General features: G+C 36.5%; 1 protein-coding gene across 2 annotated transcripts in view; it reads left to right on the top strand.

The window, feature by feature from the left end:
* Positions 1-16365, top strand: part of LOC117931331 (protein SENSITIVE TO UV 2) — a 78288-nt gene that overhangs the window by 58408 nt on the left and 3515 nt on the right. For both annotated transcript variants that reach the window (XM_034852291.1, XM_034852282.1), the window contains exons 8-10: positions 2318-2662; positions 2749-2852; positions 4788-4948. In XM_034852291.1, the coding sequence (XP_034708182.1) occupies positions 2318-2662; positions 2749-2852; positions 4788-4948 (610 nt within the window). The remainder of the gene's footprint in view (positions 1-2317; positions 2663-2748; positions 2853-4787; positions 4949-16365) is intronic.

Genomic DNA, 16365 nt, shown 5'->3' with positions numbered 1-16365 from the left:
TCTAATTATATTGTTGGCCTCCCATCCATTAGGATGTGTCCCATAGATACTTAAGATAACATGATGTCAAAGGGTAGAACCTTCCTTAAGGTACCTCCAAAGCCACTTCCCTAATAAAGCTTGGTTCCTCGGAGAGATTTTCCCAAACCCTAACCCGCCAGACTCCTTAGGCTTATAGACCATGTCCCAACTGACCAAATGATCTCTTTTACCCTCCCCAAAACCTGATCATAGAATATCTCTTTGTAATTTCTCAATCCTCAAATCTATTGAAACCAAAACCTTGAAAAGAGAAAGAAAATAGCTTGGGATGTCTAACAAACAAGACTAAATTAGGGTGATTCTACCTCCTAAGGACAAAAAGGCTTTTTTCCATCCATCCAACCTCCTAGAGACTCTATTTAGCGTTGGATCCCAAAAGGAGAGCAAATTTGGTTTCCCCCCTAAAGGGAGACCCAAATACGTTAAAGGTCAATCAGAGACTGCACACTCAAGGAGAGAAGCTAACTTAGCGGTTTGGTCTTGTCTGATGTTGATTTCCAAGAGAGTGCTCTTATTTAGATTGATCCTCGGCCCTGATAACCACCCAAACACCAACAAAATTAACTTGAGAGAATACAACTCTTCAAAGGATGCTTTAGAAAAAAAGATGGTGTCATCCGCAAATTGTAAATGAGACACTCCCGTCCTATTTCTGCCCACTAGAAACCCCTCGAATAAACCTCTCTCCCCTGCTACAATCATTCTAGTCATTGTCATCACAAAATGAGTCTGTGCCTTCCAACAATGGTGAGTCCTTTCTCGCTAAACTTGATCTAAGAAGGAAAGTCTCAAATTCTTTCCAACACCTTTCCAACCGCTTTACTTTGGACATTCTCAACTGAAATCTTAAAGGATTTTCAATCAACACCAAACCATAATCTACCTCCATTTCCTTGAGAACTTTATTAACCTCAATCATTCAAAATTATCAAAGTCAAAATACATGAACCGAGAACAAGCAAGAGCAGTATTTTAGAATTGGTGATGGCAAATCAATCCTAGTTCATGACCGGAGAATAGATATCTTGGCAGCCAATAACCCCTAAGGATAAATAGACTTTTTTCCATCCATCCAACCCCCTAGAGACTCTATTTAACGCTGGATCCCAAAAGGAGAGCAAATTTGGGTTCCCCCCTAAAGGGAGACCCAAATACGTTAAAGGTCAATCAGAGACTGCACACTCAAGTAGAGAAGCCAACCTTGCAGTTTGGTCTTGTCTGATGTTGATTCCCGAGAGAGTGCTCTTATTTAGATTGATCCTTAGCCCTAATAACCGCCCAAACACCAACAAAATTAACTTGAGAGAATGCAACTCTTCAAAGGATGCTCTAGGAAAAAGATGGTGTCATCCGCAAATTGTGAATGAGACACTCGTCCTATTTCTGCCCACTAGAAACCCCTCGAATAAACCTCTCTGCCCCGCTCTCACAATCATTCTAGTCATTATTATCACAAATGAGTCTGCCCCTTCCAACAATGGTGAGTCCTTTCTCGCGAAACTTGATCTAAGAAGGAAAGTCTCAAATTCTTTCCAACACCTTTCCAACCGCTTTACTTTGGACATTCTCAACCGAAATCTTGAAGGATTTTCAATCAACACCAAACCAGAATCTACCTCCCTCCATTTCCTTGAGAACTTTATTAACCTCAATCATTCAAAATTATCAAAGTCAAAATACATGAACTGAGAACAAGCAAGAGCAGTATTTTAGAATTGGTGATGGCAAATCAATCCTAGTTCATGACTAGAGAATAGATTTCTTGGCAGCCCATAACCCCTAATGGGTTACATTCATTGGTGAAGAGAATGATATTGAACATTAAACAATATTTGAGCAAGTACCTTACACATAAGTTTCTTATCTTTTTCTTTTCCTTTATTTTTTCCCTTTTTGTTTAAATTTTCTTTTATTTTTTACATATCTGCTGAGAATTGTTTGTGCCCTGTCAAATCTGTGTTTTGAGATCATGTTTGTGCTACATAGCTGATTAAATATCATCCTATCTCATTATAAGGTATGTTATGTCTGGTTAATAGTGGCTCTAAATAGACAATATATGAAAATATATGCTTTGATTCTTCTAACTTTTGGTTATAATTTTTTTTTTTTGTTATCTTATATAATCTATATTTTTGGAGGATACCTACTATACTTTTTATGTTATCATTGCAATCTGCTAGTTTTATTCTCTACAGGGCAATGTTCCTAAAATTGCTTTTAGGCTCACATGCTTATGGACTTTGATTTGATCTTCCCAGTGCACTCTGGTCAGGGACAATGTCATTGTTGAAGATCTTTGCTTCAGAGACAGCATTATGGATTCCCATGGGCCAGAAAGTGCAAAATCTGGAGACTTAGTTAGTGTGAACAAGGATGAGACATTTTACCCGGTCTATAATCCGCTTGGAGCCAGATTATTTGATACAGAAGTTCTACGGAAAAAGGAACGCTGGGAACAGGGTACTGCAATGTTGGTTTCTTGTGTAAACTGGGTTTCTCTCTTTGAATTGATGCATCAAATTGCCGTGGGGAGTACTGAAGAATGTGTAATATTGGAAGCAGTGTCTATAATGAATGTGATTCTTATGAGAAGCAATGCATATCTGGAGAGGGAAAAGTGAGTTTAGAGTATTCATTATCGTTGAGTGTTTTAACATTTTTCCTGCTTCTTTTATTTACTGAATGAAAGCCCGGTTAAAACAGGTTTGGAACACTGGTACTCAAAAGTGTTTCACAATTATTGAGGAAGGAAGCTGGATTGTGTGTGCAAAAGCAAGCCATGCATCTTCTATACCTACTTCTAAATTGTAAGTCCACCATCATTTTGTTTCTTCTTTCTTATTTTGTGGTTCATAGGCCACTTTCCACACACTGTCCAATGATGGATATTTTCTATTAGATTTATATGCCCATCTGACATAAATATTTACTATTAGATTTTATATCACCGTCAGACATGCACTGAAAATTTTTAATCTTGTCCATCCTCCTCTCTTTGGAACTAACATGATGAACGTATAGCATCCTCTGAGCCTTCTTTTCTGCAGGCAAACTAAGATACTATGGATTAGTAAAGGCATCTAACATAAAGGGGACGAAAGCCAAGTACACAGTATGTATGTAAGTTACATCCTTTGGGCCTTTTTAATACACCAGGAATTTAGAACGCGTCGAAAACCTCCATACCCATCCAATCTCGATGCCTTATTGCCATCTAAAACTTTATGAGCTATCTCCTTCCCTTTCGTTTCAAATGCTTCTCTCAAATTGCAGTGCCTTATCCTGTTGAACCTTGGTCTTTCCAATTTGGTGCTTCACCATCATTGCTTCTGTCTTGAATTGGAAAGCATTGGATGCATCCAGGTCATTGGGTTCTTTTCTTCATCAATTTAAGGGTGTTTTCATCTGATGAACGATTAAAGCTACCTTGACTCTCAGTAATGGCATAGACCATGAGCTTATGGTGGAAATTTCTACAGTGGGTGTCATTCAATTATGCCTTGGAACAGTTGGAACAGAAAACATAGGCGAAACAACCCTTGCTTCAAGTAGCAGATTGATTAATTCTGCCTTTCTTGATGATATTCGATCAATTTACTATGAAACTTTTGTTTACTAATATTATCTTAATGCTAAAAGTAGGAGCTACTTATTTTGGAGTTGATTTTAGGATTTCACACCTCACTCCTTTTTAATCGCTCATAATATCCACCAATTTTCTCTCTGTAAAGAATATTCCAAGTTAATTGAATTAAAAGTTACCATGCAAGTTATCTCTTTTAAGTGCAACATCTAGAGTGTAAAACCTTAGCAACTAGAGGATCAGGATTTGGCTGAATGAGACTGATTAGGCTTGTGCCTTCAAGTGCCTTGTAGCTCTGAAACATTGACAACATCTGTGGCCTTATGTGTCCATTGCAACTCCTTGCTCCAATATAAAAAAGCATCTCCAGATTTCAGTTTGTTTGAGGTGTGTTCTTTCCCAATCTGGAGGACTGGTCTTGGATATGGATTCTAAAAAGACTCCCCTTTGCAAGTGTTCTAGCAGTTATGTTGTGGATCATTACTACTACCCATGGTATTAGAAGAGAGTTTTGTGATAATAAGAATATTTTGTTTCCTTTGATGATGTCAGAACATGTTTCAGAGGGCATATATGGATTTTTTTTCCTATTACTCCATAGATTAATAGTTAAATCAGTTGCAAGGAAACGGTATTAAAGTGGTCCAGATCAATTCATTGGATCTCTTTGATTTAGGCCTTTAATCATTTTGTCCATGTTGGTGTGTTCCAATATTTGTTCGTTGTAATGGTCATATATTCTGAAATGACTGTGAAATTTTCTTGAAGCATATGGTCATCTACTTTAATAAATACTGTCATCTGCTTTTCCAAAAAGGCTAATACATTTTTCTATTCATAGGTTGCTGGTGTCTAATAGGCTGAAATCCCTGATTATACATTTTAATGTAAGATATTCTGTGTAGTGCTTTGGAGCTTATATACCTGTTCATACATTAGGTTTGGAGCTTATGTACAGGTTCTTTATGATCACACGAATGCTTCATTTAACCTTTAGAATGACACACTCAACCTTTACATGAATGATTACATGTATAGTTGGTCATTTTTTTTTTCTTTTATTGAGTTTGCAAAATGAAATTTATCTCAATTTGTCTTTCCACTCATGCACCTATTCCACCAACAGTTTATAATTTTGTGTTACCATGTTGAATTAAAGGTCCAAACCTATTGGTCATATTCTGTTCTGGTTGTAAGGAGGAGATGAAAGGTGCTGAAGATGAAAATAATGATGCCAAAAATGCTTCAGCTTTCAGAGAATTTAGTGTCATACTTGATGGCTTGGCAAATTGTGTGGCATGCTGTGGAAATGGTACACAGGTAGGCTTGCTATAAAAAAATTCTATTGAAATTTATTCACCTATTCAATGGATTTCTTTATCTTTGGAAGTTTTTCATGGTTTCATTTTCAAGCTTGTTGATTGCAAGGCTCCATGCTTGCATAATTCAGCATGCATATGTTTTCAGGGGAGAAGCTAGATTCAAATAAAACTCAACATATTAAAATGTGAAGTAATCTGTAGTTACTTGCAACATATTAATTTGCATAGTAATTAGTATTTAATTTCATTCTTTGATTAAAGCTTTCTTGCCCCCCTTCCATGCTTCCCTTTTATGACGTCATTTATTCTTGCAAGTGATCTAAAAGTATACTGTTACTAAATAACTTGTTATTTAGCATTAATCAATTAGTTAAGGAAAAGGAATGTTAACAATGCTGACATTAGCATCCCTGTGGTGGTGATATATATAGATATATATATCCAATGCCCTGATAAGTGAGGGGTTGGTTTTGGAGATGATTATCAGGGAGTAAACACACTCTTCCTGTGTAGGATTTGAGGAAAATAAATTTTTATTAATCCTCTTTTATAAATAAAATATGAAGGATACAATATAAGTTTATATAGACTTCTCTAGCTGGAAAATAGGAACTTCCCTAAAAAATAGAATCGGAACTAACTATAACTAAATCCGAATTTTAAAAATAAATATCAGGCTAAAATCTAAATTTAAATATAAATATCAGATTTTGCCCTTTTTCCTAAAAATAGCAACAATATTCCTAGATTCTCGACACTCCCCCTCAAGTTGGTGCCTAGATATCTATCATGCCCAACTTGCTTGTTAGATGTTCAAAAACTGGTCTTTGAAATCCCTTGGTTAGGATGTCAACTAGTTGCTATGTAGTTGGAACAAATGGCGTGCATATAATACTGACTTTGAGTTTTTCCTATATGAATTGTCTATCAATCTCCACATATTTAGTTCTATCATGTTGTATTGGATTATGTGCAATACTAATTACAACTTTATTATCGCAATAAAACTTCAAAGGGTAGATTGTTGGTTGTCTCAGCTCTTTTAAGACATGGTTAATCCACAACACTTCAAAACCTCATGTGCCATCACTCTAAATTCTACGTCCACACTATTCCTAGCTACAACACTTTGTTTTTTACTCCTCCAAGTAACCAAATTTCCCCAGATAAACATGCAATACCTTGAGGTTGATCTCCTATCAGTTATTGAACTAGCCCAGTCTGCATCTATGTAAACTTCAACTCTCCGTCATTCATTCTTCTTAAAAAATAGTCATTTTCTTGATGTATTCTTCAAGTACCTTAAAATTCTATAAATTGTTGCAAGATGCACTTCAAATGGTAAATGCATATATTGACTTACCACACTAACTGCAAAGGCAATATCCGGTTGAGCATGAGATAGGTAAATCAACTTATCAATCAATTTTTGGTACCTTGTAGTATCCATCAGAACCTCAATTTTTACCTTTTTGGGCTTTACATTGGGATCTATAGGAGTATCTGAAGATCTACAACCACTCATTCCTATTTCCTTTAAGAGATCAAGAATATATTTTCATTGTGAAACAACAATTCCCTTCTTTGACCATGCTACCTCCATTCCAAGAAAATATCTCAAGGCTCCAAGATCTTTAATATCAAATTCAGCAACTAGATATTTCTTCAAATGATTTATCTCAACCATATTATCTCCAATTAGAATAATGTCATCCACATAAACCATTAAACTTGTAACTTTACCTCCTTGAGAGTATTTCAAAATAGGGTGTGATTTGTTTGTCCTAGACAAAAGCCTATTTTCTTCATAAAGCGGATGAACCTCTCAAACCAAGCCTAAGTAGATTGCTTAGGCCATATAATGACTTTTGTAGTTTATAAACCATTGAGCCAACCCTTTTATCAAAGTCTGTAGGTAGATCCATGTACACTTCCTCCTTTAGGTCTCCATTGAGGAAGGCATTTTTAACATCAAGTTATTGTAGTGGCCAGTCCAGATTTGCAGCAATTGATAAAGGAATTTTGACAGTTTTTAATTTTGCAATGGGAAAAAAGGTTTTTGAGTAGTCAATCCCACATGTTTGTTTAAATCCCTTAGCAACAAAGCACACCTTATACCTTTGTAGAGAGCCATTAGAATTATATTTGATAGTGAACTCCCGCTTGCAGCCAACAATAGTCTTCCCTTTAGGTAGAGTTACCACTTCCCAAGGCTTATTCTTCTCAAGGGCTCTCAAATCCTCTAGAACAACCTTCTTGCACTTTGGAGTTTTTAGAGCATCTTGTACATTCTTCAAAATTTATACACTAGAAAGTTGAGAGGTAAATGTGACCATGGAAGATGACAAATTCTTATAAGACACAAAATTGGACATAGGATGTTGAGTACAAGACCTAACACCTTTTCGGGCATCCAGATCACTAAAAGACTCTATATGTTTAATATTGGAAGAAGAACATGGTTTAGATGGAGGCTTACCTTTTTGAAGTGGTGAGATTAGATCTGTTCCTAGGATAGATTCTTGGCCTTGTTATAAAGTAGGTTCCTCCATCCTTTGAATATGGTTTCTCCTTGAGTAGACACAAAGCTCTTGATTGTTTTTACTTGTATTTTCACTGAATTCAGTATTTTCATGATCATGATCATGTGTTGGCATTAAGGCAAGTTGTCCAAAATTTTCAATAGCTAAATCATTTATTCTTAGAGTTTGTCCATTATCAACAGATTCATCAAACACGGGTGGTTGTTTTTCTGTGTTTTTTGGAGATTTTTCTAAAGTTTTAGATTGTTGTTGAACTAATGGTGGCTAGAACAGTGTTTGGTCTAACTCAAGCACCTCACTAGGAATAAAATCTTTGCTTTTATTCTCCCCTTTAGGATGATCATGGCTAAAATAGGGTTTAGTTTCAAAAAAGGTGATATCCATTATTACAAACATTCTTTTGGTATGAGGATCAAAGCATTTATACCCTTTTTGTGTTGAAAAATATCCAATAAATATGCATTTGGATGTTGTAGGATCAAATTTTCCATGGTTATGATTACGGACATGAATGAATGTAGTGCAACAAAAAAATTTCAAAGGTAAATTCATTGAAATCCGTTAAGTAGGAAAACACATGTTGAAAAAATCAAGAGGAGTTTGATATTTTAAAACCCTAGTAGCATCCTATTAATCAAATAGGTGGCAGTTAAAATAGTTTCACCCCAAAGATATTTAGGAACTTTTGTTGAAAAGATGAGTGATCTAGCAACTTCTAAAAGATGCATATTCTTTCTTTTTGCCACTCTATTTTGTTGAGGCATATTAATAGAAGAACATTGGTGTATTATGCCATTTTTCAAAAAGTAGTTTCCCTACAATTGATTGAAGTATTATATTGCATTATCAGTTCTGAAAATTTGAATATTTGTTTGAAATTGTGTTTTGACTATTTTGCAAAAAATTTAAACACTTGTGCTACTTTTTGACTTTTCTTTTAGCAAATACACCCAAGAAACCCTTGTATGATCATCTATAAAAAGGTGATAAACCACTTTTTTCCTAAAAAAGTGCCAACCCTAGAAGATTCCCAAACATCATTATGTATTAGAGAAAAAGGTTTAAAGGGTTTGTAGGGTTGTGAAGGAAAATATGCACGATGATGCTTTGCAAGTTCACAAATTTTACAATGGAATGAAGATGGATCTTTATTAATAAACAACTTTGGAAATAGATGTTTCAAATATTGAAAATTGGGATGTCCTAATCCAAAATGCCATAACACTATTTCATTCTCACTACTTACTAAAACAGATTCAAAACAAGTACTCTGAGCTTGTCTACCTAGTTCAATTCCAGCTTCAAAGGCATAAAGTCCTCCACTTTGTCTAGCATTGCTAATCATCTTCCTCGAGTTCAAGTCTTGAAATTCACACCAAGATGAGAAAAAATTAGTTTGACACTTTAAATTAGAGGTTAATTTACTAACAGGCAATAAATTGCAAGACAAATTAAGAACATGAAGAACATTATGGAGTGTAAGAAGTAAGGAAATTTTGATAGATCATTTTCCAGCAATAGTTGAAAGTGATCCATATGCTATCTTTATTTTTTTATTTCCTGCACAAGGACTATAAGAAGAAAACAGATTTGAAGGACCGATCATACGATCGATTGAACTAGAATCTATGATCCATGGGCAATTTGAATCAAGGCTAACAAGGGTTGTGGGAAGATGATTACCTTTCTGAGCTAAGGAACGAGAACAGAATTGATTTAAAGAGACTTGAGATTGAAGAAGTTTGTATGGATGCTCTATTTGATCCTTAGTAAAAGGAAATGTTTCTAAGGAAGGTTGTTACTCTTGTTCATTGCTTCTTGCTTCATAGGCACGACTCTCCCCACCATGTTTCTTCTTCCAGTTTGATGGCTTGTCGTGAATCTTCCAACAACTGTCACGAGTATGCCTGAGTTTCTTACAACGGTCATGCTATGGTCTATCACCCTTTTTAGAATTCCTTTTTTCTCCTCGATCAAACCCCTTAGTAATAAGGGCAAAACCATCAAATTTTGTTCTAGCCTTTTGGTGACTCAAGGTTCTTCATAATGGATCCTCTAGCCTATTTTCTACTAACTTTCGAAAAAACTTCTCAAAGAGATGACAATAGTTTTCTCCCCAGGATTCGACCTCTCACTTCATCAAGGTCCTTGTTGAGTCCTGGTAGGAAAACAAAGACTCTCTACTCGTTTCATGTACCTCACACTATCCCTAGGGTTTTCCCATTCCTTTTCATAACACAAATCCAACTCCTGCCATAAAATCAACATCTCATTATAAGACTCGATCACACCACAATCCCTTTGTTTGGATTGCCACAACTTTGATTTTAAATCAAATAGCAAAGCAGAATTATCCAAATCTAAGTATGTTTCTCAGATTGCCTCTCACACTTCCTTGGTAGTTTTTACAAAGAAATAGGGCATCCCTATTTTTTACTCAATCCAGTTGATAAGCTAGGTAGTTATCATGGAATTTTCTGATCTCCATGCTGCCAATCATCTGTGGCTAGTTTCTTCACCTCACCAGTCAGGTGTCCAAGCTTTTCTTTTCCATAGATTACTAGTATCATAGTTTGGGCCCATTCTAAATAATCCGTACCGTTCAATTTATGAGCTGTTAATTGAAGGGTAGAACTAAATGATGAGATATCAGGTCCATTTGGGGAAGCAATTGGATTTGTTTGGCCATCCTCTGTTGTAACTGAGGATGAATTTTCGCTAGCCCCAATCATAGTTGTCTTCAACATGGGAATTTTTTGACAAAGAGCCTATGCTCTAATACCATGTAGGCTTTGAGGAAAATAAATTTTTATTAATCCTCTTTTGAATAAAATATGAAGGATACAACATAAGTTTATATAGATACTCCTCTAGCTAGAAAATAAGAACTTCCCTAAAAAATAGAATAGGAAACTAACTATTAACTAAATTTGAATTTTAAAAATAAATTTCAGGATAAAATCTGAATTTAAAAATAGATATCAGATTTTATCCTTTTTCCTAAAAATAACAACAATATTCCTAGATTCTTGACATCCTCCCTCCTTCCCTCTTCCGTACTGATTTTCAGTAGATTCCATATTGAGTTGCTAAATTCCAGATTGAGTTGCATTCTTGTCATGGTGTTATGAAGTTAATGGAATTGACAAATCCCACCATTTTTGTGCTCTTTGTTCTTTCCTATCTACAATTTCAGATTAATTACTCCAACCTCATAATACACCTGAACAAAAAATGAATTAGAGCTTATTCAAGTGCATGCACCATATGAAGAAGATGTAGGTATTGGGTTGAAAAAGATAATTTTTTATTCAACCTGATTTTTCCACTGCATCAAACTCTGATTTATAGAGTTACAACACATGTAAAACAAAAGCCAAAGATAACCTCTTGGTTGACCTGAAATCTAGGAACAGAAAAATAAATTCAAAAATAAACAACCTGATTAGATAAGATAGTTGCCTAACAAACGAATCTGATTTGATCTTTTGTTAAATAACACAAATTTAAACTAACTAGAAAAAACGTAACCTTTCAGCACTCCCCCTCAAGCTGGTGAATAGATATCTATCATTCCTAGCTTGTCTACCAAATCTTCAAAACTTTGTTTGGACAGTCCTTTGGTGAGTATATCTCCTATTTGTTGCGTGGTTGGTACATAAGTCATGCAAATTACTCCATTTTCAATTCTTTCCTTGATGAAATGCTTATCACAGCTCTACATGTTTCGTGCGGTCATGGTGAACTGGGTTGTAGGCAATGCTAATCACAGCTTTGTTATCACAAAAAAACTTAGGTTTCTCACTTGGTATCTTGAGTTCTTCCAACAGTCTTTGAAGCTAGATTAGCTCACATGTTCCTTGTGCTAGTGCTCTATATTCAACTTCTGCACTACTCCCGGCCACAACATTTTGCTTCTTGCTCCATGTGACTAAGTTTCCCCATACAAAAGTGTAGTATCCTATCGTTGACTTTCTATCATCAATAGAACTTGCCCAGTCTACATCTGTATAAGCCTCCACACCTCTCTTCTCATTTTTGCCAAAGAATATTCCTTTTCCAAGTGTAGTCTTCAGGTATCTCAATATTCTATGCACAACATCTAGATGTTCTTAAAACGGGTCATGCATACACTGACTGACTAAACTCACTACCAAAGCTATGTCAGGTCTTGTGTGAGCAAGGTATATTAGTTTTCAACCAATCTCTGGTATCTCCCCCTATCTACTGGATTACTTGCCCTCATTCTTAGCTTGCCATACCATTCTATAGGTGTCTCAGATGGTTTGCAACCAAGCATGCATGTTTCCTTCAATAAGTCAACTATATATTTCTTCTAGGATATAGAAATCCCTTTTTTTGTTCTAGCGACTTCCATGCCTAAGAAGTATCGCAATTGACCTAGATCCTTGATCTCAAAATCTTGTGCTAAAAGTCCTTTTAGTCGTACTAATTCCTCCAAGTCATCTCCCGTAAGTATAATATAATCTACATACACTATTAGAATAGTCACTTTCCCATTTTGAGAGTGCTTGAAGAATAATGTATGATCCGTCTGGCCCTGATTGTACCCATATTTTTTTACAGACTTTGTGAAGCGATCAAACCAAGCTCTTGGTGACTGCTTCAGTCCATAGAGAGATTTCTTCAACCTACATACTTTTCTACCTTCATAACCCCCATCAAATCCCGAGGGCAAGTCCATATACACTTCCTCATCAAGTTCCCCATTAAAGAAAGCATTCTTCACGTCCATCTGATGAAGTGGCCAATCAAGGTTTGTAGCTAGTGATAACAGTACTCTAATGGTATTGAGCTTAGCAACTAGAGCAAAGGTCTCATTGTAATCCACACCAAAGGTTTAGGTAAAACCTTTGGCCACTAGTCAAGCCTTGTATCTTTCTATGTTGCCATCTGATTTATACTCGATGGTGAACACCCATTTGGCACCCACTGAGTATTTCCCTTTTGGTAGCTCCACAATATCCCAAGTATCATTCTTTTTTAAGGCTTGCATCTCTTCCATAACTGCAGCTTTCCACTTGGGAATTTTTAGAGCTTCATGAATGCTTGTAGGAACTTCTGTAGCTATAATTTTTTCACTTAGAGCTCGATATGATGAAGATAGGTTGTTGTAGGACAGATAGTTGGATATCGGATACTCATACATGATCTAATACCTTTCCTTATTGTAATTGGCGTGTCCAAGTCCAAGTTATTTTTTCGTTGCAACATATCTTCCTATTGACTGCTCAAGAAACCTGAGACTCCACATTTGGGATTTGTTTCCGGTTCAGTCTCATGGCAGTGCTCTTGGAGTGTGACAGCAGGTACTTCCTGAGGAGCCTAATGCTTTGCCTTTCGCAAATAAACACGGAGCTCAGGTTGGTGATTAAGCATGGGCAGATCTCCTCCTGTTCCTAGCTCTGTTTCTGTATTTTCCATAATTGTTAGTGGCATAATAGACTCAGCTGGAGGTTTGGACAGATTTGGTGACCCGGTTGAGATTGGAAGAGGAATAGTTGAGAAATCTATTGCTTTCCTTGCTTCTCTTTGGGCTTATTGTTCCAAGGTTTTTAAGGGGACTCCCCTTAATGTGATACAACTTGATTGGATAGCAGTGTGTACTCCATAAGGAGTGGTCTTTTTAGAGTGTTTGCTTGTCTTCAGTGTATTTTTCTTTAGTTTAGCTTTCTTTGGCAGGAGGATTCCTCATCCTTCTTTTGTACTTATTTTATCTATCAATAAATCTTTGTGTCGTTTCCAATCAAAAAAAAAATAGTTGAGAAATCCCAAAGACAATCTTGACTTAATTTCTCCCCCTGAAGAGAAGGATTTGGATAGTATGGTTGGTCCTCAAAGAAAGTAGCATCCATGGTGACAAACAGTTTTCTAGTTTTAGGACAGTAGTACTTGTATCCTTTTTGGCATGGTGAATATCCAAGGAAAAGGCATTTTGTGGCTTGGGCGAGGATCAAGCTTGGTATTAGTGGAGGCATGAGCAAAGACAATGTAACCAAAGGTTTTTATGGGAAGATTTTGGATTAATTGTATGTGAGGATGGGTTTGGAGTAGGATTTGTAGGGGAGTTTGAAATTGGAGAACCCTGGTTTATAAGATAAGAGGCAGTGAGGGTGGCTTCTCCCCAAAATAAATTAGGGACATTATTTGTGAGCGTTATGGCACGGGCAACTTCTAATAAATGTCTATTTTTTTGTTCAGCTATGCCATTCTGTTGTGGGGTTCCGACACAAGTGCTTTGATGAATAATTCCATTATTCTTAAGGTAGGTCCCAAGGATAGAGTTAAAGTATTCACAATCATTATCTGCGTGTAGAATTTGTATGTGGGTTTGAAGCTAGGTTTTGATCATTTGGTGAAAAAATTGGAAGGTAGACTCAACATCAGATTTTTCCTTAAGTAGGAAGACCCAACATAGATGTGTGTGATCATCAATAAAGGTGATAAACCATCTAGCCCCTGTGATATTATTTACTTTTGAAGGTCCTCAAATGTCACTATGAATCATTGAAAACGGTTTTGACATTCTATAAGGTCGGATGGGATATGCAACTAGTGTATGTTTGGCTAATTGACATATCTCACACTGAAATAAATTTAGATCTTTACTTTTGAAATAACGAGGGAAATAGTCTTTTTAGACAAGAGAAGCTAGGATGCCCTAATCTTTTATGCCAGAACATAATCTTATTTGAAACAGAAATGGGAATCGGAACAGATCCACTACTTAGAGCTTGAGCTTGTTTATTCACGACTTGTTTGTGATCCTCTAAGTAGTACAAACCATCACGTTCCTTAGCACTGCCAATCATCCTCCCCGAATGCAAATCCTAAAACTCACAATAAGAAAGGAAAAATTTAGCCACACACTGCAACTCCCTAGTTAATTTGCTAATTGAAACCAAATTGCAACTAAGACTAGGAACATGGAGGACTGATTGTAGTGTTATATTAGGTGAAATGGACACTATTCCTTTGTCAACCATAGATGACAGGGAGCCATCAGCAATTTGAATCTTAAAAGTCCCAGGGCATAGTGTGTAATTAGTAAACAGGTCATGGCTCTCATCATGTGGTCGGATGCACCAGAGTCAATAATCCATAACTCCAACAGTTGCTGATTTTGTGGTCAAGGCAGATGAGAATCTATCTTTTTGGGCTATAGAACAAGAGGGAGTAGGACTAGCTTGAGTATTGTGTTGCTGGAATTGTGCCTGCATGAAAAATTGTTGCAGTTCTGCCATCTGCTCAGTGGTAAAAACAGAATGTCCCTGCGGCTTGTTGTCCTCTACTGTGGCCTGGTATCCTCGTCCATCACCTTGCTTTCTTGGTTGCCAATTTGTTGGTTTCCCATGTAATTTCCAACAATTTTCTCAACTATGGTTAGATCACTGACAATGATCACACCATACGCAATTATTCTGTCAACCTCCACACTGGTAAGGAGTCAAACGCTGCTCATCAGAATTTGGCCACTGCTCTCCATAATTTGGGCGTTGTTCTCCAGAGGCTGAACTACTACGTTTTGTGACAAGCGCAGAGTTTTGCAGTAAGGATTCAGCTGATGGATCCTTAGAGGTTTTGAGCATTACTCGCTTTCTACTTTCTTCCCGTCTAACTTCAGAAAAGGCATCTTGAATCCCTGGCAAGGGTTTTGTTCCCAAAATACGTCCATGGGCCTCATCTAGGTTATTAAGACCATCGAGAAAAGCAAACAACCTTTCTTTCTCCAGTTTCTTGGTATATTTTACGCAATAATCAGGGCAAGCCCCAGTGTTATCATCAAACAAATCCAACTCCTGCCACAAACCAATCAAGGTATTGTAATAATCTATCACCGTGGAATCACCTTGCTTCTTCTCCTTGAGTTTGGATTGTAGTTCAAAGAGTTGAGAAACATTGCCAAGATCTGAGTACATAACCTTGGCAGTGTCCCAAATCTCTTTCGCTATCTTGTAAGAGAGATAATTCCGCCCTATTTTAGGCTCCATCGAGTTTTCCAGCCAAGCTATCACCATGGAATTCTTGGATTCCCATGTGAGATAGCCATGTTTAGTTGCTGCTGGTTTTTGAGTCTCCCCTGTTAAGTAGCCTAGTCATCCCTTGCCACGAATGACGAGAAGGACAGATTGGGACCATTCCTAATAATTGCTCCCATTTAATTTATGTTGGGTAATCTGCAGGGTGTGAGATTCAGCAATATTGCTGGCAAGAAGAGAGTTGGATGGTTGGGTAATTGTCTCGAAGGATACTCTAGAGGTTCCATCACGAGCATGGCCAGTCATTTGTTTTAACCATGGACAATAACCTATTTTTTAGGAAATCAAAGAGTGCTCTGATACCATATTGAGTTGAAAAAGATAATTTTTTATTCAACCTGATTTTTCCACTACATCGAACTCTGATTTATGGAGTTACAACACATGTAAAACAGAAGCCAGAGATAACCTCTTGGCTGACCTGAAATCTAGGAACAAAAAAATAAATTCAAAAAAAACAACCTGATCAGATAAGATAACTGCCTAACAAACAAATCTGATCTGATGTTTTATTAAATAACACAAATTTAAACTAACTAGAAAAAACATAACCTTTCAGTAGTAGGCTACCAAGATAATATGACATAACTAAAAACAAAAATGTGCTACTTAACATGGTAACAAAAGATTGTATTTATTCTCAAATATCCTGAATCTATTCAGATTCCAAACCTTTTCCTGAAAAGAAAAGGCTGCAAATTTATGGATGACATCTCATTAATTCACAAGTTATTCCTGGATAATACTAAGAAATCTCAAATAATTTGTTGTGCAGCAGGTTCAGATGAGTTCAGTGTTATATTATTACTAAA

Source organism: Vitis riparia, chromosome 2, assembly GCF_004353265.1.
Source record: "Vitis riparia cultivar Riparia Gloire de Montpellier isolate 1030 chromosome 2, EGFV_Vit.rip_1.0, whole genome shotgun sequence".
Taxonomy (NCBI): Eukaryota; Viridiplantae; Streptophyta; class Magnoliopsida; order Vitales; family Vitaceae; genus Vitis; species Vitis riparia.
This window is presented reverse-complemented; position numbering and strand designations above follow the sequence as displayed.